The sequence below is a fragment of the Tauraco erythrolophus genome, chromosome 5, assembly GCF_009769465.1.
Source record: "Tauraco erythrolophus isolate bTauEry1 chromosome 5, bTauEry1.pri, whole genome shotgun sequence".
NCBI classification, from domain to species: Eukaryota; Metazoa; Chordata; class Aves; order Musophagiformes; family Musophagidae; genus Tauraco; species Tauraco erythrolophus.
In genome coordinates, this window is record NC_141469.1 from 51774871 (window position 1) to 51800564 (window position 25694).

The 25694-nt window shown below is 37.8% G+C and overlaps 1 protein-coding gene across 1 annotated transcript; it reads right to left on the reverse strand.

Annotated features, from left to right (window-relative positions):
* Positions 1-759: 759 nt before the first annotated feature.
* Positions 760-25438, reverse strand: CHIC2 (cysteine rich hydrophobic domain 2). The gene is made up of 6 exons (XM_086611579.1): positions 25286-25438; positions 17854-17908; positions 17553-17708; positions 3998-4054; positions 3772-3831; positions 760-940 (listed from the first exon to the last, which is right to left on the reverse strand). The coding sequence occupies exons 1-6, from the start codon at positions 25402-25404 to the stop codon at positions 890-892; spliced, it is 498 nt and encodes a 165-aa protein (XP_086467705.1). The 5' UTR covers positions 25405-25438; the 3' UTR covers positions 760-889.
* Positions 25439-25694: the final 256 nt, after the last annotated feature.

Sequence of the window (25694 nt, forward strand, 5' to 3'; positions counted from 1 at the left end):
GGGCAATAAGTTTTAGTAAAACAAGTCCTTCTGCACCCCTGTGTACAGGATCTGGTAAACAGTAGGAGTAAAGCTGATTCTATGGCATTAGCCTGAATTAAACCAGCTACATTATAAACTGCAATACTAATATATTTTTGTGATCTTGAGTTCTGCTAACCAGATGCATGCAATTCTCTCAGTCATTCTTCTAGTCTGAGTAAAATAATTCTATTTTGCTGCCTTTTTTTTTTTAACCTTTAAATTAGAACTTTTTCAGAACCAGCTGACAGGACTTCTCCATGAAAAGCACAGAGATTTCTACTAATGCAATGACATTTGGTTTTCAAAAAGCACAGTTTCAAAAAGAACTTCTGTTGGAAGAGGCTAGCCAATATCTCGAAATAAAAATATTTACAATGGACAAGTGGCTGACAAAAGTTTAGGAAGATCTTAGAAGGTACTTCAGCACGTAAATGAATGATTAAAAGGACTTACACAACATATAGTCAATCAGTTGTGTCATTTTGGGATAAAAAAATACCTGCTCACTTGTATACCGTTTTCAGCTGTGTATTTATAGTAATATATATATGTACACACACGCGCGCACACATGTAAAAGACTCTTTGTAAATCAAGATACACTAATAAACAGAAGTAGTAAAAGTAACAATAACTTAAGTAGTAGTTAACATTTGCATGAAATGACTTTGCAGAATTTGACCAAACGCACTTAGAACATGCTCTTATTTAAAAAAAAAACAAACAAACAAAAAACAGCAACAAAAAAAATGATAACACCACAAGATTCTGTAGAACCAATGCTATGTCAACACCAGGAGAGCACCAAGCAAGGCACCATTGGAAAGACAACATACTTGAATAAGTCTCTATAAATAAATCAAATGCTAATCTGGTCGAAAAATCGGTGTCTTTGGTAAAAATTCTATAAGGATGACCTGTAAAAAAAGAGAAAGAAATATATATTATACGGAAGATGGCAGCAATCCTATTATCTATCACAATGATAACTCACATATATGTTTGTTTTTAAGTACATCAAGTTGTGATTATGATCAAAGATCACAGTGCTTTTCTTAGGTAAGAGACCATTTCAAAAGTTGTTTGATGTAATTGTTTTTGGGTAGAAAATCGAAACTTTTAAACAATCATATTCAATTTGAAAAGTTTGCCTACCAATACCTAGCACATTTTAACAAACTGGAACAAGCTACTACATAATCATTCTTTAATATAATTAATTTACTTATATTAGGAAAAAATCATGAAACATTTACTTAAAAAAACAGAAGGCACAATGTATGCAAAGTTAATTTTCAATTACACATGCAATTCCCTTTACTTCAAAATTGTTTCCACTGAATATAGGATTCTAAATCATGTTTATAATTCAAAACTTGTAGAGAAAGGTGTATCAACTTTTGCAAAGTTCCCATATCTAACAAATCTGCAAGTAGTTAACAAGAAACCTGAGTAATGCTTTTGCACCATTAGTCCCAATTCAAATTTAAACTGTATGTTTCTGAGCTGTGTACACACGGTAGAGCACACTCCAGAACACAATGCAAGTATTTATCCTACTTTAAATAGAAAGCTTAAAGAAAATGTTCCTTTAATGCATTTTCTTTCTTCAGAGACACAGCGATAATACAGCAGCATGACTGTATTCATAAATAAATGCATCTGGTAACATAACTAAAGATTTTGTTTACTTGCTAGGGGAGCTTGCCTTTTAAGTTAAAAAAGAATTCTAAATGTTTTTGATTGTAAAGGAGAACACAACTTGGTTGCTTAGACAGCAAACACTTCTATCTCTGATAGCATACTGAACATATGTGTATAAGTTTATTTTCAGAGATATTAAGAAGCAACTTATTTTCAGAAGCAATGCAAACTGCTCAAAATCCATCGATCACTGACATGAGTCAACCACTGGATACTTCAGAGTTACCAGGGCTTCTGATATTCAGGCAAGGTTTCAAAAAGGGAGCAAGAAGTAAAGCTGGAACATTATGTTTATGCCAAAGGTGTAAGCCTATCTTGTCTCTATTTTATTTAATTGTTTAGTTAATTTAGCATCTACAACAGTGGATTTAGAACCTCAAATGGGCAAAGCACAATGTTTTGGGTACAAGAGTCTAATTTAAATCACCTGTTTTGAAAAAAAATGAGGATAAGCATTTATTATTCAAAATTAAAATCACGAACATAACATTAAGGGCAGTTTTTAAGAGACTAGTAAATCAGTTAATTGAAAATGAGAAAACGGTACAGAAAAGTTTTGTAAAAATTTTCTCACTGAATGTATCCAGACATAATATATCAGACATTTCACAAACTGAAAACAAAATTTTTGAACTTTATCTTGTAAAACCATATGCCCATGCTTACATATTATTAATGTAAACAGGTCAACTGACCTTAAATTTTATTTAATAGAATGAACGTTCATCTGTGAATGCTGCTGGGCCACAGTATTTACAAACTGGCATTGTTTGGTTTTTTTAATTGAATCTGCACAACGTTGCGTGTGAAAACATTTTCATGTAGAAAAACAAAGTTTTCAGTGAAATAAAAAGCCCTTCATTTAGGTAAAGCTCAAATCCACTTTCTGAAGTTTGCTTTATTCCATTTTCAGTCAGATCTCATGCATTTAAACCCCAAAAAATTGTAGAATAGATGTTACAAAAAGTCTACTTATTCAGTGAATTTAATAAAGCCATTCTGTAAAAAATGTGTTTTAGAGATCATATGTTTCAGGCTAGAAATCTAAGTAGAAACAGGAAAATGGGGAAGACTAAAAGAAAATTATTCTTTAATATCATTTCCAGCTATTTAATCACTTTCAAAAATTTTATATGCAGGATAGCTTTTTTGTTTCAAAGAATAGACAAAGTACCATGTAATGAAAGATCACAGATAAGTTAGAACTAACACAGTAGTTATTTATCAAAGGCTAACCTTTATTTTTAAAAAGTTAATCCTTCCTATCTCCTACTTCCTAGAGCATTAAAAGAAATTACGAAAATTCTAATGTTTCTTACATTTTAGCAGCTTAATTTCATCCCATTCTATGTACCTCCAAGATATTTTGAAAATTGAAATAAAAACAGCACCAAAAGAGAGCAGAAAGGTTGCAAGCTAAACAAACTGAAATCCCACATTGAACACCATTCATTTTAAACCACATACGACTTCTCACTGTGTATTTCCAAAAAGGGCCTATACGGAGTTTCAGCCAAAGACTGAAGTCAGTTAAAATCTAGAGACTTAAAAATATTTCAGTGACACCAATTGGAGATAAAGATACTTTCAAGACAGTTGAGGTAAGGGGCAGTTAAAATCTAAAAAGGCTAAAGGTTTCTTAAGCTCCAACAGCTTAGTTGAAAGGTCTTCTTCCATACTTTTAGACTTGATTAGCATTATATAAAACAGCCATATCTGACTTGCTGCGTAACCAAAGTTGTGGTTATTCTTTATACAGCATCTAAAATTTCACACTCCATCAGCACATGTTCAAGCTATTTTATCTTGGCAATTAATTTATTATTTTTCAGAACACAGTGAAGCCTTGTTTTCAAGTCATTCATAACTTTATAAATCAGTCCTGCACATGAAACCATGCATCTGTGAACCGTAGAAAATCCTTGCACTCAGGCGATTAAGCTCCTGACACCTTTACTGATTAATAATCATGAAAAGAATAAGATCAGAAGCAAAATAAATGATCATTTAATAGAGAAACTCACAAAACAGCCCTTTAACTTACATATTCCATCATGTTATTCGTTTCACATTTCCTTTTGCTTAGTCTCCAATGCAAGCACAGCTAGACAAGGAGGAAAGAAAAAGAAGAAAAATGAGCTGTATTTTATTGCAGCACACAGACTAGCCCATTTGTCCACCTTTCATATTTTTCGTTCAACAAAAGCATCTGTTTCCATACTGTGCAATTCAAACTCCAACAGTACGAAGCTGCTCCCTGCGGCACTCACCTTGTGGTATAACCTATTGTTTTCCCATTCTAATAACTTCTCAATCGATCTTCGTGTCTGGAAGACAAATGAGAAAGAATTTTACTCTTGACTGGTTTTAGAAAAACTTTGTTTTGCAGCTGCTTTTGTGTGAAAAAGAGAGAGGTACAGGACAGTGACTGAGTACAGGGTGGTCTATAGTACTATCAAAACTTCTCTGCTATTAACTAGTAACTAGAACAGAAACAAGTTTTTATGACACCCAAATAACTATCTTCAACCATTACGGAACTAAAACTGTTCGTATGTATGCGTTCTGGTTCTTATAGCAGTTATAACTTTAAATCTACAGAAATTCTGAAGCGATCTAAGTATAAAAGCAGGAATACTGCTTCCCCAGTACCAGCGGTCTGAACGCACTGCTTCTATGGAGGTCGGCATCAAAATCGACAAATGTTGCAAACTGTTTTGCAATGCTGTAGGTCAAGCACAAATACACAACGCTCTAAACAAGAGTATTTTTGATACTTTTATATCCAGCTTTTAGAGACTGAAAATCAAACGCAAAAAGTTACAGTAAATTGCATGAATGAATATTACTAAATCTGTGACTTATATAAAGAGCAAACCCATTATTTAGGATTCTAAAGCAAAGTTTTACTGCCTATGTTGTCCACACTTGACGCTTCAGATAGAGAATCCCGAAAGCTGTTCCTCATAGCTTTTTAAGATTATGCATGCTAGTATTAAAGGACATTCTGTGCCTTAAAGTTTCACAGCATTTTGAGTATAATTATTCATTTATATTTACATTTGAGAAATACATTCTGACATTTATGGTCATTTGACTGCCAGAATATATACTGCTTAGCTCTAAATGGGATTTGCTACTGACTAGGAATAAAGAGAGGATAATTCATGGTGCCAGGTGTTAAGATGAGACCAACAGAGCTGCAGGTGCAAAAGGATGGAGCAATGACAAGGATCAAATACAACTTAGTGCAGCTGCAGCTTCCTTACAAGGCAGAGAGGGGTGAGGGGAAGGGATGGGAAAGCATCTTGCTGTTATTACTACAAAATACAAGTACTGTAAATGAACCTTAACAAATCAAACTAAATGGTCTCATGAGAAACAAGAACGTCTAAGCAAAATAAAAACTGGACAACAAATTACTCGTTTCCCACCGAATATTAACATCTTCGTTTTCAAACATCAGTTCCTTTCTAGCTTAATACCAAAGCGGCTGTGGGGAAACACATCTAAGCATGTACCGTAGTCACATGATTAAAAATTAGATCATTGCTGTCTATAAGTAATCATTACGCTGAATTTTTATTACGTTTTATTTTAAAAAGTGCAAGTCAAGGAATTATCAGAAGGTGAATGTGCCAGTGACTAATTTATCACATCAATTGGGAATTGAGTATTTTGGGGGTTATTGTTATTATTATGTTTTTAAAGACAGTGCCCTTTAACAATAATCAGTAGACCTCACTTGTTTCTTTGTAAAGATAGCCTTTTAGAGCCTGCTCTCCTTTTAAATGAAAATAGGGCAGCAGTTATGGTCACACTTTTGTTAATTTAGTTGCCAGTCAGCTCCAAATCAAAAGAAAATAAGGCTGCAGAGTGTAATTAACATTCAGTTCAGTCGTTTTGTCCCTTGTCTAGCCCCCAAGCTTTGTTAAAATTGCCATCTGAATGCTGAAGGCTGTAGGGAAATCGATTTGATTCTAATCGCACCATGAAAAGAACATGATCTAACTGCTTTCAGCCCTCCGTAAATCTGTACTAGGTCTTTAGCACAATGCAACTTCCAATTTAAAAAGCACTGAATGTCTCGTCAATGACTTTGTGAAGAAAAAAGAACAAGGAGCAGACATAAAAATTCCAATAGTTGTTTAAGCATTAAAGTTCATTTGCATCACAGCAAACCTGAAAAGGGCTGACCTCTCAAACCGCCTCTCAGGTCTATGAAGTTGTAGCCTTGACAAGCTCACATTGACAGAGCTCATTGACTCTGAAAGGCTACTCTATCAATGGTGAAAAATGGCAATAGGTTCTACTCTGAGCAGGCATCTGCCTGCCCACCCGCTGCTAAACCAATGGCAAAACCGATTCAAAACCTGAATCTACCTTGTAATCTTCCTTGCCAGGACCTTTTAATAATAGATTAAGATCACTATACAATTTAATTTCATTGTTTGCCCAAAGACTGTGAAAAACATTCAAGCTTTTCAAATTCCAATAAAATTACATATATACTACAACACAGATACATAAATAAGAAATTGATAGGTAGTTATGTTGTATTAATTAGTTTATTTAAAGAAGCAGCCAGTTTAAAGTAATTTGACTAGCGTGAGATAAAAACATACGCAGCCTCCAGACCATGATTATTTGTTTTCCCAGAGTCTTAAATACAGTCTTTCCTATACTACAATTTGGGATAGTCGCAGCTCCCAAATCACGCCACGTTATCAATACAGAAATGTTAATGAAAAATAGACTGTAAAATATTTCCACAAACCTCAGTGCCTGGAATAAAAAGAAATTAATTAAACAGCATCACACAATTCACTATAGCAAGTTTTCTTCCTACTTGACAGGTGAAAAAAAAGCACTTGCACGTGCAGCTTAATTAATCACTGCTCTTGACATCTCAATGATTTACAGTGAGGAGCAGGTGAGGATATACAAAACCAGAAAGAAACACTTGATTTGAGTGTAGCATTTCCAGCACACTAGGATGACAAGCTTATATATTCTATCAATGGTGTACAGAAAAACCCATACAGCAAATTATTTGTTAGCCACAACAAAAGCACAAATTAAGTGGAAGAGAGACTTGCTTATTAGGAAGATTTAATACTATCCAGCATTTAAAATTTTTTCTTAAAAAACCCAATCCAATATTTCAGCAAAGCTAAAACTGCAATTCAAGTACACTTTTTAGCATACCAATAATGAGAAAGTATGCTTTGTAACATACTCTGAAAAAGCAGATAGTCTTTAATGTTATTCACAGAATTTTTGAAATAGATCTCTTCGACCAACTATCTAGATGCAACATCTAACGGAACATTCCTGTAAAATTACCGATCTTTAAAGATCTTCATGTTTGACAGTCTTTTGAAAAAATCAATTACCAAAAAAACTCAACTCAGAACACACTTTCACCAATGCTTATGCCTCCCAAATAAGTAAAATAAAGTTTTGCCCTTAAACAGGGAAGAAAAAAAAAATAGGAAGACTAAGTATGAACTTTTCATCCAGAAACAAGGCAGTATTGAATACAAATAGCGTGTTACCTGTGTTACCCACTGCAAGATCTTTCTGTTATGTCTTTGCAGCATCTAGTGAAGTTAGCTTTCCATTCCAGAGACAGTTATGATCTGGACTGGGAGGCTATGCAGCCACGGGGCCCTCTCTTGCAGTGCATGACCTGGAACATGCACACTATGCTAAACCACACTAGTGAATGGGCCAAAGCCCCCTCAACTCCTGCTGTAAATCAGTGAATGACTGGTACAATATTAAACAAAAGGATCTTACATGACTCCCAAAACGGTGCTAATTTGAGTACCTCCCTTTGTCTGTCTTTAAGTGGGGAAATAACATGGACAGTAACAACACCATCCTTCACCATCAATTTTATTCGTAGCTGTCTGGGAACAACGGAACAATCTCCAGCTACGTACATTTGACTTCTCATCTGAAGACTCCAAAACATATGTAAATGTAGTGCTACATTAGTCCAATAAATAGTACATGGAGATTTTCAAATTCCTTCATATCAAATTTTACCACAATCAAATATTAATAATTTTTAATATTGCCCTGAAAAAAAAAACCACACTTTCTGCTCAAATTTCAAAATGCAAAGAGATCAGTTTAAGAAGATTTTTGTTGATTCTCATATGGCCAGAATTTGTATTACACCTCATGAAAGAAAGGTGAAGGGCCCTAACAGAGGTCTGAACTATACCATCTCCGCTCACTCAAAGAGAGAAATGATGGAAGCAGGAATTTCTGTTCATTCTTCAAAGATATACCTGACCACAAAATTTATACCCAAGTAATTTAGAAGATGAGTCACACAACTGCATGCTCACTTTCAACATGCCAGAATATCTCCAAGTCAATTTGCAAGCCCATACTGGTGCAATGAAAATGTCAAAGTTGTACTCGGAACATGCATAACCGAATTACATATACCTTTATCTGTGTTGATAAAGTCCCCATCTTGAAACTGTATCACAAATCAACCCTTTATAAACTGTAACTCAGTTAAGATTTCTGTCTTACTGAGGAATTCTCTATTTGAGAAGGGTGAAGATAACAAAGGTGAAACCTGAGTTGAGTTCAGATCCTGACATCCTGGAATACCTGCTTCAGTACGTACAGTAGTTTGAAAAGGTATCTGTTCAACCACATAGGAAAGATGATGCAAAATACACCTATTAGTAACTAGGTAATTTCTTACTAAAGACTATTGTAAGGGTGCTCATCCCAGAAGCCACTGCAGCATCCATGCAAGAGTGAGTGAAACCCATACCACATGGATTGAAGAATATCTGGAAACAAATGTAGTGTTCTGGTGCTTTTTGTACCATCTTGAAATAACTGCCTTTTCCAACAGGTTTACTATTGCTGCATCTTGTCTTAGCTTACAGATGACTCTGGGCAGAAAGTGAGCCCAGACCAAAGCACAGATCAAAGCCCCTGATCAGGCAAAGAGAAATATAATCAGCAGAATTCTGGAGCACAAGAACTGACAACATCGAGTTGATCTCAGGAAACTTCCTGTTCTAAAAGACAGCTCTGATAATATTGTCTCACATCCTCACATGATCCATAAACTGCTCTAATTTGTACGGGGTCAACCCTGGGTTGGTACTTCACAGAGAGACAAATTTAAACCTTAATGAATCAAATCAGATCAACTACTCTCTGGAAAGGTCTCTTCCACCACGCTGTCTGCTGATATAGAGGAGAGCAGCGTTATTTGACGCTACTGCATGTAACAGTTTTTAGTATCTAAGCCAAAGAGGATTTCTCAGAGACTCTGGTTACCTTGATCCTCAAACTCCTAGTCTAAGAAAGCACTAAAGCCATGAAATATGCAGAGAATGGAGGAGGTGTACAGAAACATACACCCTGTGTACATTATCCAGGAGTACCATGGTGAACATCTTATAGTATTACCACCAATGTATTAACTGATAGATACTGGAGGAGTATTTTCCAAAGACGTTTTGGACTGCAGTAGAAACATGTGGCAGAGAGAAATTATTAAGGGAAGTTCCTCAAAGTTGATTACAAAAGTCTTATATAAGTTTCCTCTCAAACACAGACAATCCAAAAGACTGAAGATGCTAAGGTCACCGGATATTTTAGCTGCCCCATAAGAGCTAAGTCACCAATTAGGAGTAGCTAGCTACTTTCTGTAATGAGATGACAGTGACTAGAGCCAATCATTGTGGAAACTTGATACTACAGAGAAGCCTTTTAGAAGAAATGGTCTTGACCTTGGCAAAATTAACACACTTCCCTTGAGAAGGCCTAACTGAGATGTGGAAAAATACATTTCACAAGCAGACAGATGTTGAACTGATTCATGAAGCATCACTATTATACCTAATGTTGTTACTTGAATTTGCAAATAAAGATTTTTAACTCTTTTATTCTAGGATTAAATTCTAGCTCCAATTCTCTGTCATACAGAAACAAAAACCATGAAGCTCTGTTCCCTCCAAATAAATTATTCAAATCTGGCCATGACAATCTAAAGCATCCACCTCCTGCTGAAGTACATTCTCACAGAAAGGGTCACAGAAAATGAACATGTAAGAGGGAATTGACCGTAACAGGGACGAAAATCAGATTGAATCTCCACCAAGTAACTCATCTGGTGTCATCCACTGTGGGAAATTATAAACTGAACACAGATGAAAACTCCATCTCCACCTTGTCTTTTAAGGTTGCAGAGATGTTAATCTGGGTCTCCATCATTTATTTCCAAAATATCTGGTAGTATGCCATGGAACATAGTTCAAGGCTAGTGCAGGTGGAGAAACTAAAGAACCTCAGGTTACATCTCTATTAGGAAATGAAACTATGCCCAGAAACATTCCCATTCACTTGAAGCCAGCTGGCAGGGAATAGCTTACATCTATATCAGTAAGTTTTCATAACCTCCGAACCACTCATAGTGCCTGAAGCATTGTGACAATGCCTAGGAATTGTTACACAATACAGACCCAGAGCCGGCCAGGGACCTCTCACAGAGTATAAATTATAAAGCACCAATTCCTAAGAACACTCCCAGGTTTAACCTATTAGTATGTAGGAAGCCTTTGACTCCCACCATTAGGAGTGTCTAAGGGCAGGGGCCAAGACTGGAAGAGAAGCTACATGGCCAGAAAGACTGAAAGGCAGCAGAACTTAACAAAATAACTCTAGAAGACCCTGTAAAATCCAAAGCTTCAGTAGTGGGCATGCTGAAGAGAATGATCCCTCTGAAACGGACAGCCTCTACAGTGCCTTGCCCATCTAGGATTAAACCAGAAAGTTACAGAATCTCAAGTAGGTTGACTCTTCAGCTAGTTAACCAATTTAGAAAAAATAAATCTGGCTACTTAAAAAAAGTTTTCCAATCATCAATTGTTCCAAATTCAGCAATTTATTCCAAAATTCAGCAAAAATATTTTTTATGGGGAATAAAACGAGATGTAACTAGTCACTTTCCACTTCACATATATGTTTGGTATGGTAAAAGACTTATCAGCTCCTTCAGTCTTGTCTTTTGCAGGAGAACTGCCCTCCTCATCCTCTCTCAACTGTTTTGTCAGCACAAAAACCAAAACTGTTTCTTGAACTACTTTTTTTGTTAAACAAGTTACTTCATTTATAGCGTCTGAGTTACTGAGAGTGCTCCAACTTATGCAGAAAATAATGTTTTACCCTGGTTTGTTTAACAAAGTGAAAAGAGCAAGACGACTTTGAGAAAAAGCAACAGAAGAGGCACAGAAGTGTCACTACCTCACACCTGCCAGCAGCCCATTCTAGTTCTATGCTGCATTTTACAGTAACACAATCTAGCAAGTTATTGGTCAAGTGCTCTCTACTTACTTTCATTTTACAGTATGAATTTCAGATAATTTTGCATTCTAATTCTTTCCTCAACAGTGTTTGCATATGCTCCCTATCTGGCATCATCTATAAGTTGCTGAAGATAGAATTCTGAAAATTACCTTTTCTAACCTGATTTCCAAATCTGACAACAAGCTAGACCATTTTTAGAATGCTCTTTCAAAATATCTCTATGTAAATTTCAACTACTTCACATTTGTTTTTTCAGAAACATGTCAAATTGGACATGAAAAACACTACAAAAAGTAATATTAAAATCAAACCACTGCATGATCTATAGCTCCCTCTATATACCTTAGCCATCACAGTGTAAAAGGCATTATATGTGGAAATGTTAATCCTACGTGTATTATTTTGATTAATATTAGAATGTTCAGAGATATTCTAATTACAAATGTAATTAAATTTTAAATAGCATTTAGAATATTCACTATAGAAAGCAAAGATATACGCTGCATTTAAGATTAGTATAAAACCTATTATTAAGAATACATTAAATTACAAATTTAACTTTAGAATACATCTTTTACTAAAGGATTTGCGTTTGAGCTATAAACAAAGAAATTAATATCTTGTGATTTACTTATACTTGTAAGTATTCTTCACATTGATTTTATTGCCCTGCTTGTCCTCCACCTCTCAGATAGGTTTGCAAATTAAAAGACATGACAGAATTATCTACTCCCACATCTCATTATACACCAACTCACTACTCTATCCTTTAGGAAAGCACATGAAAACCTGATAAACCTTTACAGGGTGCTCTGAAGGAAGTAAAATCTGATTTCAGAGATAGGAAAAAAAAACAAACACAGAGCTATACATGTGATGATGTCACATTTATAGCGTTCCACAGGCTTTGCGACTTTTAAGTTCAGTATGTGGAAGGCTTAGTGACTCTTCTAACCGAAATCATAGTGAGTAATTTTTAAGAAAAATATATCAGATCTGAATCTTCTGATTATTTTCAAGTTTCCATTTCATAGCTGATACTAAAAAAAAAAAAAAGATTAAAAACTTCTGAATATATTTGAAGACAACGGTCAAGAATGCATATTTGATAAACACAAGCTCTACTTTAAAAAAAGCTTTACTAAGCTGACTAGAGCAAATACAGAGATCACATGTCCTGGTTTGGATAAACATAATAAATACATTACAATTTTAAAGATTCTTCGAAACTGAATTACAATGCAAACTGTCACAACAGAGACTTCAAAAACAAGGCACCTTCAGTCTTACCTAATTGCCTTGACAAACTGCTTGGAAAAGCATTATGGTATTAGAGAAGCGCCAAGTTCCTGGCAGATAGGCAGAGGAGAAAAATACATATTTCCTTCAGTTTTGAAAATAGATTTAATGTATTCATAGCTTCAATAAACTGAGCTAATGTATGTTAACATCACTATCATCCACTGACAAGCAAGACTACAGTATTTAAGAAAATTCATTCCAGCTCCTCCACCACATATTTAATTTAATCAATACTTTGGAAGCTGTAATTAGCTTATGTTTATACAGCACTCTGAAGATGCAAACTGCTACGTAAGTGACAACTAATGATGAGGCTTACGCAGCATTCATCAGCTTTGTGTGAATTCACAAACAAACAAGTAGCTCTTGAAAGTATTAGTACAGATTGCTCTTAAATACCTCATTCTATTCATTTTAAGAGATTGCCTGTGAATGTTCTGAAACATGCAATTTACATGTACAATAACAGCTTTTAAGAAATCTAGCAGTACTGCAATTCTATCATAGCTTTCATTGTTACCGTTTCTGCTGAAATTATTTATCCTATTTACTCCTCGAGAGCTACAGCATTTAGTTCATACTGAAAATGAGTGTCAATTCATTTGAAAAAGTGGCTTCAAATGGGCACCTCAGCCCATAGTGAAATATAATTCAAAAAGCACTATGTCATTCTTTTTAAATAAAGAACAATAACGTAAAGGCTTAATGTTCATTTGTACAATCTGGAACTTGTCCCAGAAAGGATGGTACAATCTATAAGTAAAATTACTGAAGATCATTGACGATCTGGATCTGCAAAGGAGAGACTGTATTTCCTGTAATTTTCCTGCAGCTTTTATTCATTAAAATCGAATCAAGACCACATAAAAGGAGAGAGGCAATAAGATACCAAATCAAATTAAACGTTTACTCTACTGGTGAAGAGTAGCAGGCTTTTTCTCAAATACCTCAATGCAAAAGAAGACAGGAAACAATACTGCAAAAACACTTACAAAACTAGCACTGAACAAAGAAAAGAAAAGAAAAATATAGTGAAGGGAAAGCTTTCATTGCATGGAAATGCATTACAGTGATATCGTTAACAATTAAGCTTACAAATGTTTGTGACTTAATAAATTCCTATTTTGAATCACCTGCTGATTTAAGGAGACAAACCCATAACTTACTTTTCACTGTACAGAAATAAGTATATATTCCCATTATATACAAACTTGCAATAATTGCCTGTAATTAAAAAAATCATGTTCACATTTGTGGTAACATTCACACATTAGAATTAAAAAAGTCAATGAAAGGCAGTAAAAACACAGAATACAGAACAAGATTAAGAGAATTATTGTGACTTGACAAACTCCGAAGCTGCAGTTTTCATTTTGTCTACATGAACCTTAAAAGAAAAAAAAAATGTTTCTCTAAAAAAGAGCTGCAAACTATACCAGCAATTTAAAAGCATGGTAGATTGATTCAGCCTCATTAAAACGGGCATTTCTTAATTGGTCATTCTGAAAAAAGTACACTTCTGTATTAAAAGTAAGCAATTGTATAGTTGAAACTGTATTCTCATTTAATAAAATCCTTAACTTAAGAAAACACTCCCACTTGTTACCTCACTGTATATGCAATTCAACAAAACAAATTTGTTAGTTTTCTATTTCAGCAGAAAAGGGCAAAGATGAAGGCTGGTATATTTCTTATTGCGTGATTAAATCATGTTCTACATAAATTTCAGTTCTACATGGGAACACTCCCATCCTGCTTCCAGAAATCAAACACACTAATTATATGGTTTTGGGAGTCTTTTGTGATCACTGCAGCAAAGGATGTAACACAGGCCAGTCCCAAATAACTGTCCTTTCATTAGGAATCACTTAGGACAGGGTTGAATTAGCAAAGCTCTCTGGGCAACACTTCTCTGACAAGTGCAGGTATTGTAAAATAAGTAACCTTTTATTTATTGTTCATCTGTTATAATTGTTTTACATTATGAGTGTCAATGGGAAAGAATCCATTGTATCTAAAAGCTGAAGGGAAGAAAACAGGCACATGTTATCCTGGATTGCTGTTTCCTCAAGAAGTGAATCCTGGCTGTTGTGACTACACTATTATGGCTGGAGTCTGGCCAGTAAAAAGAGATCTGAAGAAGTCAAAGCATGGAAGATCATTTGATCAACACAGCCTCCTTCCAAGACAGTAAAGTCAGAGACAAGCAGTACAAGAGTTCAAATGTGATTACTTTACACAATACATTAGCTCGCTATGTATCAGCAGAACTGCGGCACTAGCAGCAACCTAAAGTAGTCTATGGATTTAATCTTTTTTTTTTTCAGTGGAAGAATACGAAGTTGCTTCTTGTCACAGTTCTACTGGAATCTACTGAGTAAATTACATACTGGAACCTAGATGAACAAGGTTGTATTTACAACTGCTGTCAATTTGCTGAGCAGCTCCAGGTAATTCACATCATGCACTGTCTCTCACTTTCCCTACTTCTAGGAAAAAAAAAAAAATATTAGTCTTCTGCACTTGTCATAACACTTTGACATAAGCTGATGGAAAGTCCTGCATAAATGAAAAAAACATCTTACAAGCTTATGGATGCAACTCAGTACTGAGATATTACAGGGTACAAAACCCGCAATTCCAGGTAAGAGAGATTCAAAGGACTTAAATCACTTTATACTTTCCTGATTTGGGTCTACCAAGAAATAAAGCTGAAACCACCCATACCTATTCAAGCAACTCAAGTGGCAGTAACTCTTCAATGCTTTTCTGTGAGTAGTAGCCCTGACTAGAATCATAACAAATCCTTCTGCTCGTTTCCTATACTAGAATTTGCAAATATGTCCTTGAAAATATTCCACATCTCTCCTCCTTACCTCCTCTACCAGAAAAGTCTTTCTCAGCCAGATCCAGGATTAAGAGTTGTAGCTCGGGGAAGTACACGTCCCTTTCAGTTTGTCTTTAAGAACACAAGTTAACTAATTCTTCTTGATACTATACTCTCCAGATGCTGAACTGACACCAAGTTCTGGGTCCTCTGTCTGACAGACAACCCTCTAAGCAGACATCTGTTTGCTGAGCTGCTGACATGGAAAATCATGTTGCCACAAGATCTGAAGTCTCCAGATTGGTTTAAATTATTTTCATTCCAGAGGAATAATCAAACTGTCTAAACATAAGTATTCGGGGCCATCAGTGTCTAGCACCACTGTGCCACCCATGGTAGCATAAGATATCGTGTTTAGGCAGCTGAGTCCTAACGTCAATTTCATTAATGCTGGATATCCAAGCTTGAGCCTGAGTTACCCAGTGTTAAGTGCAGGAAAAGGCGTGAAGATCCTTAAATGTCTCCTGGTACCAGCTCTAATAGGAAAAATGCAGCATTTACTGACAGTCTGGGTTGTACCTCTAGGATGACTTCCAGAACTTCAACCCCAAGTTTCTGTCCTTGCTCCTGCTGTTCATTCTCTTTCTGAGATTCTTCTGTATTTATGCAGTCTGTGTATTACAGCAACAATTACACCACTAACCTCTTTCCAGCCTCCTCTGAACAGAGTATCCATAGTTGGGGTTTATTTCAGATGTGTACTTTTGGAAGGGAGCTTACCTTAACTCCTATGCCACACAAACCTCAATGGAAGCACTTCTCTAACTGTTGCTTCACCAGGTTCCCAGACAGAATCTCCTTCCTCAGCTTCAAACTCTGTTTTCTGGCTCCAGATGCTCCAAGCCCTTGCCTTTGTTCTGACTTTGTTTAACAATGTATAAAAAGTTGATTATTTGTGACTTCCAGTAATAGATTAAGAGGCCTCAGTTTAGAAGATGAGAGCTTGTGGCATCAGCCTCTACCATGTTACATCCTGCTATCATTTTCTGCCTTTCTCCTTTAGAAGTTAACTAGCTTGCTGCTGTCCATGTTTAAGTCACCAACTTATCTGTTGAAGCAATCAGCAAATTCTCATTTCTTGTAATAGACTTCTAGGATATAGAGATACAATCAACCTACAGCAGACTTACTAGTTTGTGACAGCTTAAAGGCAGAAAACCTAGGGTTTGATATAATTCACACTGACGCCAGCATTTATTTTTTTTCTCTCCACAGACTCCAACGTTACCAGGAGGCTTTTCTACCTTATTTTGTATAAAACTAAAACTAGCCTTCAGTAATCTCTCAAAGGGACTAAGCATTAAGATCTTAACACAAAGTTAGATGATACAAAAATACATACAGGTTTTGTTATGATCAGTGTTCATCCTATACATATAAAATGTGTATAAAATGTCTTGATTTACTGACCCTGTAAAATGAGGACTTTGATAAAGAAAATCATTATGATGTTCAGTGTACTGAATTGTACACAATTTGTAGCATTGAGAGGCATTACACAAGAGAGAACATACACAAGCCTTGCCATCAAATGGAAAGATAAACAGTACTAATAGTGAGGAAAGGATGGGGAGGCACGGAGACTTCTTGCAAAGTAGTGCAATACGACCAGCCAAAGACAATTTTTACACATGTGAAAAGAGAAGAGATGGGAGGGTAGCCTAATTAATTGCACTGAGGCAGGCAAGGGAAAAAAAAAGGAATGAGCAATGAGCTTCTGTTGTGAACTATACACTATGTGTCAAGCGTACACAGACAAAACACTACTTTCTAGTTCGTAATGAAAAATAGAATCTTACTCATCTATAGCTTGAAAGGAAAATCCAAAAAGAAAAATTAATTATTACCTTTTTAAAACTGTCTTTTTCAACAAAAGCATATCACTATTTGGGGCACAGTGTAATCAGAAGCTCCTCAAAACAAACAGCCACTCAATCACTACCAAATTCTGATAATCTCAAACAGTGTATCACTGAAAGATGCAGCTATTGAAAAAGTATGTTGAAAGTTACTTCAATAGTAATAAGTGCTGTGGGGTTCACATTTCGAGCAGAGACATTCAGCTATGCTACCACTCATTGAGTTATAAGCTCAAAATTCTGACTGGTGCCTGTTGTAATTTTAATTAGGATGACAAAAAACTGATACAAAATGTATGCAATCAAACCGATTTAAGTAAGTTCAAGCACACAGTTTTTAAAGGTGAAGGAGATAAAAACAAAATGACAACAAACGCAGTACAATTACAACTATCAAAAAATTGTAACAACAGTTCAACTTACTCTTTTACTGAGGCAGATAACTGGCCACATACTGCAACCTAAAGTGCAGCAGCAGCAAAGGCATCCACAAAGTAGCCATCGTACATTAACTGGGAGGTTCTTCTTAAGACAACTGTTAACTCTACTGATACTGGCTTTAAATTCTTCAGGTGCAACCTATAAGAAGAATAAAAAACCACAAACACAAACTTAGTACCACAGTAGTGCTATTTATTGCTCTTAAAATGCTCTATACCTGGAACTCTTATTTCTGTAATAAAACCTTAACTCTGGTTCCAAATTCCTATACACAGATACTGACCTTTCCAGTTAAAGATGAAGGAAATTCCGCTTCAAATTTGTTGCTTAGTCCAAACCTGCAAAAACAAAATGAAGATCATACCAAAATTATAAATAATCCAAGCCTATGCCACAACTTACGAGCACCTAAACACTCTCAGGGTTCACATCAGAAAGGCATTAATTTCAGGAAAAAATAATTCCTATTAAAAGTAATTCCTAAAATTACCCTAACAGACAAAAGTACACCACTGTACGCAGTTTGGAATTCATCTTGCTTACAGTACCTTGTTAAAGTTGATACTATTGACTCTTCTCCAAACTCAGCAAAATTTTTATAAACAACAGTGGGAAATGTGAAAGGAGAAGCGAAGTACTTCAAGGGGGAGAGCAAGTAAGTTAATGCCACAGTTTGAATTACCACTACTCTCCTCCTCCACCAGTAGAGACCCACCTGGAAGAAAAGCTCATCCAGTGATATTCCATTTAGGTCGTGCTCAATAACTGTTCTAAGCATAAGCAATACCAGCTTGTTTATTCAAAAAAAGTACACTAGTAAGTTTCGGAATACAAAATGCTACCTAACAAAACATGATTTAAATGTTAACTAAGTCAAAAGAAACCTATCAATTGCAAATGTAAAGCTATGAAGGAGTTTGAGATGCGCTGGAGTTACTGAAAATTCTGGGTTTCAGAAGATCTAAACATTAAAAGAGTTTCACCTTGTCTATAGAAAAAATTGGTTTTTATCTTACAGTTGCGTGGTTGGGTTCAGGAATGGATGAACCTCAAAGAAAATTTGAGTATTCTCTGGCATCCAGTCTGGACAACAACTTCTAACAAGGACTATATAGTTTAACAAAGCCGTTAATAAAACTGTATGACTGGCTACTAATTTGCTAAACAGCAGTTAGTGTAAAATTTTATTTGTCATTAATAACCTTCTGAATATAAAACAAAGCAGTCTTAGTACCAGATACTATAAACGACAAAAATGAGAAATTAAACTGCTCAAGACTTGAATGTTGGCAGGAAGATCTATCACACACAGCTCAGTTGCGTGCAGGAAAGCTTACCTGAGCCTTGATAATTGCAGAATTTAAAGACATAATTTGCTTTGACAGTGTGTTTATTGAGCAGCTAAGCATTTCTCAAGGCTGGTTTAGTTTTTCTTGCTGAACTGAAAGATCTGCATGCCAATGGAGAACTTTGTCCAAATAATCAAATGAGCAGTTAAGTGCTGTACCCAGGGTGAGTCACTGTGGAAAGATTTTACAAAACCCAGTGGACAAAAGTTGGCAGATGAGCTTCTGCGTAGGTAAATAAAAGGTGCTGAATCTTGGGAAAGCTAAACTATGCTTATGCAATACTCAACTCAAGTTTGGCAGCTACAGCTCACAAGAGAGATCTTTTATGACCACTCAGGATTCTCTTAAACATCAGCTCAATGCACGCAGCAGCTGCCAGAAACAGCAATAAAATGCTGGGCACCACTAGGAAGGTGATTGAGAACAAACACAGAGGGGTACCGCTTTCGTTCTCCATAAAACCCTCGTATACCCACATATGCAGTACTGGGTGCAGTTCTGGCATCCACATTTCATGGAGGACTTGGTGGACTCAAGAGAAAGCTGAGAGAAGGAAGACTAATATAATTAAGGGAATAAAGCAGCTCCCACCTTAGGAAACTAACAAGGCTGACACTAACTTGGAGAAGGCAGCTGAGGGGGTTTTATGATCAAAGTGCAAAGCTTCAGGAAGGCAGTGGATAAGGTGAGTAATTAACTGCTAATCACCAAAGCCCACAACAGAGGGCACTCACTGAAACTAGCAGGAGATTGGTTTAAAACGTAAAAGAAAGTGCTTCTTTAAGCTGCAAGTAGCAAACTTCTGAGTTTGTTTCCACTTGAGATTAGCAATGCAGACAGTGCCAACAGGTCTGAAGAGAGATTACACAAATTCCCTGACAAACAGGCATTAAGGGAAAGATGACGTTGAAGTATACATCACCTCACACAACTGCAGATGCCAGTACAAGGAGAATGGACATCAGGAACAGCTAGACTTGCATGCAACTCATAAGTAGCAAAGCCTTTTGCCACAGCTTGCAACAGCACGCTGGGCTAGGTAGTTTATGAATTTGACGCTGTAGCTGGTTTTTACGCATGGTCTCAAGAAAACATAAGTCATCTCCCTATCATTGCCTGCAGGCAGTAGAATCATAGAAGCATAGAATGATTTGGGTTGGAAGGGACCACAACGATCACTCAGTCCAACCCCCCTGACCTGGGCAGGGACATTTTCCACTAGATAGGGTTGCTCAATAGGGTTGCTCAGTGCCCTTTCCAACCAGATCACACTTCCAATAACTGAGCATCCACAATTTCGCTGGGTAACCTGTTCCAGTGTTTCATCACCTTCGTCATAAAAAATTTTTTCCTTCTATCTAGTCAGAATGGACCCTCTTTCAGTTTAAAGCCATTGCTCTTGTCCTGTCACTACAGGACCCTAGTAAAAAGTATTTGGCCGTCTTCCTTACAAGCCTCTTTTATATATTGAAAGTCTTCAACAAGGTCTCCCACAGACCTTATTTACACATAAGTTACTCAGCGTATTTGAGTATTTGTGATTAGAATAGTAGCTCTGCAACTCCTACAAATCCCTCAAAACTGGTGAAGTAACAAATGAAAGTTGTTAACCAGAGAAATATATGGCAAGTTTACCAGTTCAACACAGAACAAAGAAAATCCATACTTATTGGAAACATACTTCTACCATTGAAGTTCGTTTTGAATACTCCATGACAGGACGACCATCCACCCTTCTGCCAAAATCCTTAGTGAAACCAAGTACTGAGGCAAAAGTTATGTAAATGTCAGAAAGAAGTGTCATGTCCTATCAGTTAAGCTACTTAAAATTCCCAGTAGGTTGAAAAGAGAACCAAAGTCTGAAAAAATCCCTTGGATCCATACACATTTCACAAGCAGCCAAGCCTAGAGAAAAACTCTAAGGTCAAGATACACATCAGAAGCCTCAAAAATAAAAGGTAACACCACTTTATTATATAATTAATTCATCAATGCCAGAGACAGATGTCTAAAAGAGACGTCTCTTCAAAGAATGATCTTCATGTACTTCATGCTTCAACATCCAGAAGAGATTTACCATGAATAATGGAATTAAATATAAATTTGAGCAATAAGTGAGTAGCCAACTACAAGGATCATTTAGTCCAAAGCAGCTCCTGTCGCAAGAACTAAAACAAAGCTGAGCCCCAGACCATGAGACAGAATTTCAGCTGTGCCTCCATCCAGAATACTAAGGAAGTCCTTTACTCGGAGGCATAAGCAAGTAAGGCAAAGGCAAAGAGAAGTCTCCTTGCTCTCAGTTAAGTCACAAAAAGATGTAATTGCAGGGAAAGCCCTGATCAGTCTCGCTGAAAGCTGGCTGCGAAATCAGCAGGACAGAAACAAGGCTTTTTTTGTGAATGCATGATCCAAAAGTATTCAAATGTTGACAGCTTCATCAAACACAAGCAAATAGTCACGGAGATTGCAAAAGCCGTGCCTGACAAAGACAACCTTACTGGCAAAGCTCCAGAGGTATCTGAATTTACCAACACACTGAGGCAGAGTGAAGCACAGAAACTTCTGACCAATACAGTTACACTTTGGTGAAGCTGTAAGCAAATGAGACTGAAACTACATGCTCAAGGCTTGTGGCAATGCTTACTACATGGTGGGGTAGTGAGACTGAAACACCAAAGCTAACTCAACCAGCTACCGATATCATTCTGAGCTTTCCACACTAGTTTTGTCACCATACGCAGGTAATAAAAAAGGGTGACTCCCTACATTAAAAGCTTTGGTAAGTAATTATGCAATCTCCGTGTTATGACTCTTGACTACATGCTGCAATTTGGAAATGAAAACACTAGAAACTCCACAGAACACTACTAAAAGTTCACAGTCAAGACACAACAGCTCTGACAAAAAAGCAGCAAAAAGTGTCTTAAAATCAAACACCGGAAATCAATATTTTGGAGATGCATTGCCTCAGACAGCTGTCCTCATAGAGCACTAGATTTCTTTTGTACAGTACTCCATCTCCAGTGACACGTACTCTTCTCTGCTTGATCTATGCCTTTCCCATTCTACATCATGTCTTCAACAGATCTATGCTCACCTCATACATGAGTATTTCCTTTAACTGTCTTGGAACCTCAAAAAATGTTTCTTGAACATGTCTCTGCTTGAAAGGTTCAGCTGAGTTCCTGCCCTTGTATACAGTGAAGAAAGAAATGGTGAAAGGCGGAAACTTCAAAGTATAGAAGTTTACAGTATAAGACACAACCGACCTGCAACCTTTTCTCAGCCTGCAACTCAGATCTTCCTAACACATAAAACTGACACACACTATCCTCTTTGTCCTCTCTCATGGGAATATTTTTTCATGGCTCTCAATTGGACTCTTTAGTTCCACATGTTCCATCCAACCCTTACAAAACAAATATATATTCCACAAATCTTAATGCTCTCCATCTGTAATTCTTACATAGCCCTGTTTTCACTCATAAGTCCTTGATACAGAGTAAGGTTCAAAAACACATAAGCAGACTTCAGTTAATACCAAAAAACTGGCTTGGGGGAAAATACATTTTGTGAGGGTTTTTTTCCTCTCCCAACAGCTATCTTGCATCAACACACAATGCACTAAGATGACAAACAGCACAGAAAGAAATTCCCTAGCACATCACAACGGCTCTCCATCATTCGAGCACTGCAAAAGACTAATAAATCCAATATTACCAAGAAATATGGGCTGGTATATATAAGGCATATATGTCTCAACTGGTCAAAGAACAGGAGAACCCAGGAAAACGGTCACTGAAAAATACAATCAGACAACCTATTACAAATATTCTCTTCACGATTTCAAACTCATCACGTACCTCTCTTTCCATCCTAATTTAATTTTAGAAACGAGTATGAAATGCTCTGGATTTTCAATTCAGTTGTAAGTGAAGTTATGTATTTCTCAGCTTCCAAGTTGCTTGCTATTAGAAGAGATCACCTCAAGTAATCAGAGACCAGGTCAAATATTATTCCTGACTACCAAACTCTGCTGGTGTGAAAAGTTTGACTACTCAAAAAACAATGTTAAAAAAAAAGGAGTTATAAAACTGTGTGCAGCATGCTCGAAAGAGTGAGTTTAAGAAAATAACTTTAGTACTAAATAAAAGCTCCACAGCCTGGAAAGGCAAGACCTTCCTATGTTTTATTTGGATAATATTTACCTGCTTTCCTTTAATCGCTTTTAACTACTCTGCTTAGAAAGGACTCTCTCACACACTTCCACTGTCTGTTGGACAAAACCAAGTAATAGTAAATGCCTTTCTGACATTAATCTGTAGTCATGGAAATGACATATTTGCAACTTAACATTATGATTCCTATGTAAGATTAGAGAGAATATGACAATAGACCATGAAAAGAGAGCTCCTGTTTAAATACACACACAGCAGAAGCAGTCAGCAACTCTTTAAAGTGCAGGAGCCAGGGACAGATCAATCCAGTATTTGCTTAACTGCTGCTAATTTTTGTCAGACCTTCAAAACGCATTCGTGCTTTTATAGCAGGCAAGACTAATTAATTATATACATAGGACTTGACCTGTTCCTTAAATCCACCACGTGAATGTTCTGACAGTGATCTAACTTTTGATAATAAGCTTGTCCATCAATGACAAAAAAGTTATAGGCTGTACAAAGGTAAAAGTGGCTGATGCTATTCAGCAAACTGTTCACACCTGGTGCAATAAAGAAAGTACACAAAGATCAATTGTCTAATTTTGCAAGTACATGTTTATATTTCATTGCTCATCCCAAACCTAAAGAACAAATATTTTAAGGAACATCTTAAAAGTAATAATGAGCTAGTGACCATTAATGAACAATTAATGAGGCAATCATCCTTCTTGAATTGCAACGCCCTTAGTAGTCACAGACACGCTACGCAAGCTTCCTCATGATTTCGCTAACGGGCCTTGATCTTGTCTCACACACTTACCTTCCAGTACTGGAGAAGAAACAAGCGCCTGTCTCCATTTCAGCTCTTAATACTTTTGCATCTGCCAGTATGACATCTATTTAACTATGGTTTTCATCTGCTTACAAGAAACAGACTAAGGCTACCAGTTTACTTTCAGAGAAGTCATTGGATGGTAACAACTTTTGTTCACAATATACAGGAGTCATACGCTGAACACTTTGGCTATTTGCTTGTTCCTTTATGGGGCCTCCTCAGCCTCCTGCCCATCCACGGCCTTCCAACTCTCCAAACCTCCCTTAGTCTATGTCTTCCTGTTTCTAACCAGAAACCATGGTTTCCCACCATATCTTCCATCTAACCAGACAGCAAACTGCACTGCCCAGCTGCTAGTATTACTTAATGTCCACCAAATATTACAGCAGTAATGTGCCAAAGTGCCACCAAACTACTCCAAATTGCACCTCGGATTTCTGAACAGGTCAGTACCTGAAAATCAGTAGAGTTCATGGGACTCACAACGCTTTCAACTTTTATGCTTCTACTGCAAGCCTAGTCCTGCAGAACAGTGAATACAAAAAAAAAAGTTTGCACTGCTGCGTCTTGTCTCCAGGATGATATTTCAGCCTCTGAAACCATACATCATAACTGACAACTGCTACACTTCAGTAGAGCAGGCCTGGCAGAACTGACTGAAGGACAGACATCCCCATCTGTTACATTAATGAGAAATACCACACTAAAGCACGGTCACTCATTGCTAGATTGTCAGAGATACCAAACATTCACAAAACAAAACTCTCAGTCACTTCCATGCTAAACACAGAGAAACAACATATATCAATCACAACTTAAGATGATTTTACATGTACCCATCTGACTCACGGATGCCTTTTCTTTCTTAAAAAGCCCCCAGAGCTACATTAGCGACCACACGTTAAATCGGAGCAGGTATCAGACACATAAACAACCCTAAGCAGCAGTCTAGCTGGTCATGTACTGGCACATACCTGTTATGCACAGGAACACAGGCACCTTACTTCCTGACACCTCACCACTCTGGACGAACACTTTACATTCCTCTACCAGTCACAGCCCAAGTCAGCCTTGTTTCCTCAGCGCCTCGTTAGAGGTTTGCACCCGCTTGCGAGTCTCAGGCAGCACCCCGCTGCCCGGCGGGACCGAGGAGAGCCCTCTCGCAGCCCCTCGGACGCGAAGGAGGGAGGGAAGCAGTAGCAGCTGGGTGCTCCCCCCGCCTACCTCCCCAACTTGCCCCAAGTTGTAACCGCCGGCTCGGCGCCCCCAGCCGCAGCCGCCCCCAGGCCCGGCGGCACGCAGCCGTCCCCATCCCGCCGCCCGGGCCTCCACCGCCCGCCCCGGCCGCGCAGGCCCCGGCGCGGCCCTTACACGGTGACATGGCCGGAGCCGCGCACCACCACCGGGTCGGGGGAGTACTTCAGGAGCTGCTCCTCCAGCGCCCGCTCCTCGTCTTCCTCCTCCTCGTAGATCTCGTCAAAGTCCGCCATGGCCAGGCCCGGGCGTCCGCTGAGAGGAGCCGGGGCGACGCGAGGGGGCCGGCCGCGCAGGTCGGCGGAAGGGGCCCGGCAGGGACACCCCGGTGCCGGAGCGGGCGGCGGCGAAGCCGCGGCGAGGCTGCAGCGGCGGCAGCTGAGGCGGCAGGAGCGGCTCCCGGCGAGGAAGCGCCCGTCACCCTCCGCGGGGGGAGGGGGCGAGGGGCGGGGCAGGAACAACAACAACAACATCCGGCCGCGGGGCCCACCCCGCCCACCCGCCGCGCGGCGTCGCGCGGCGCCGC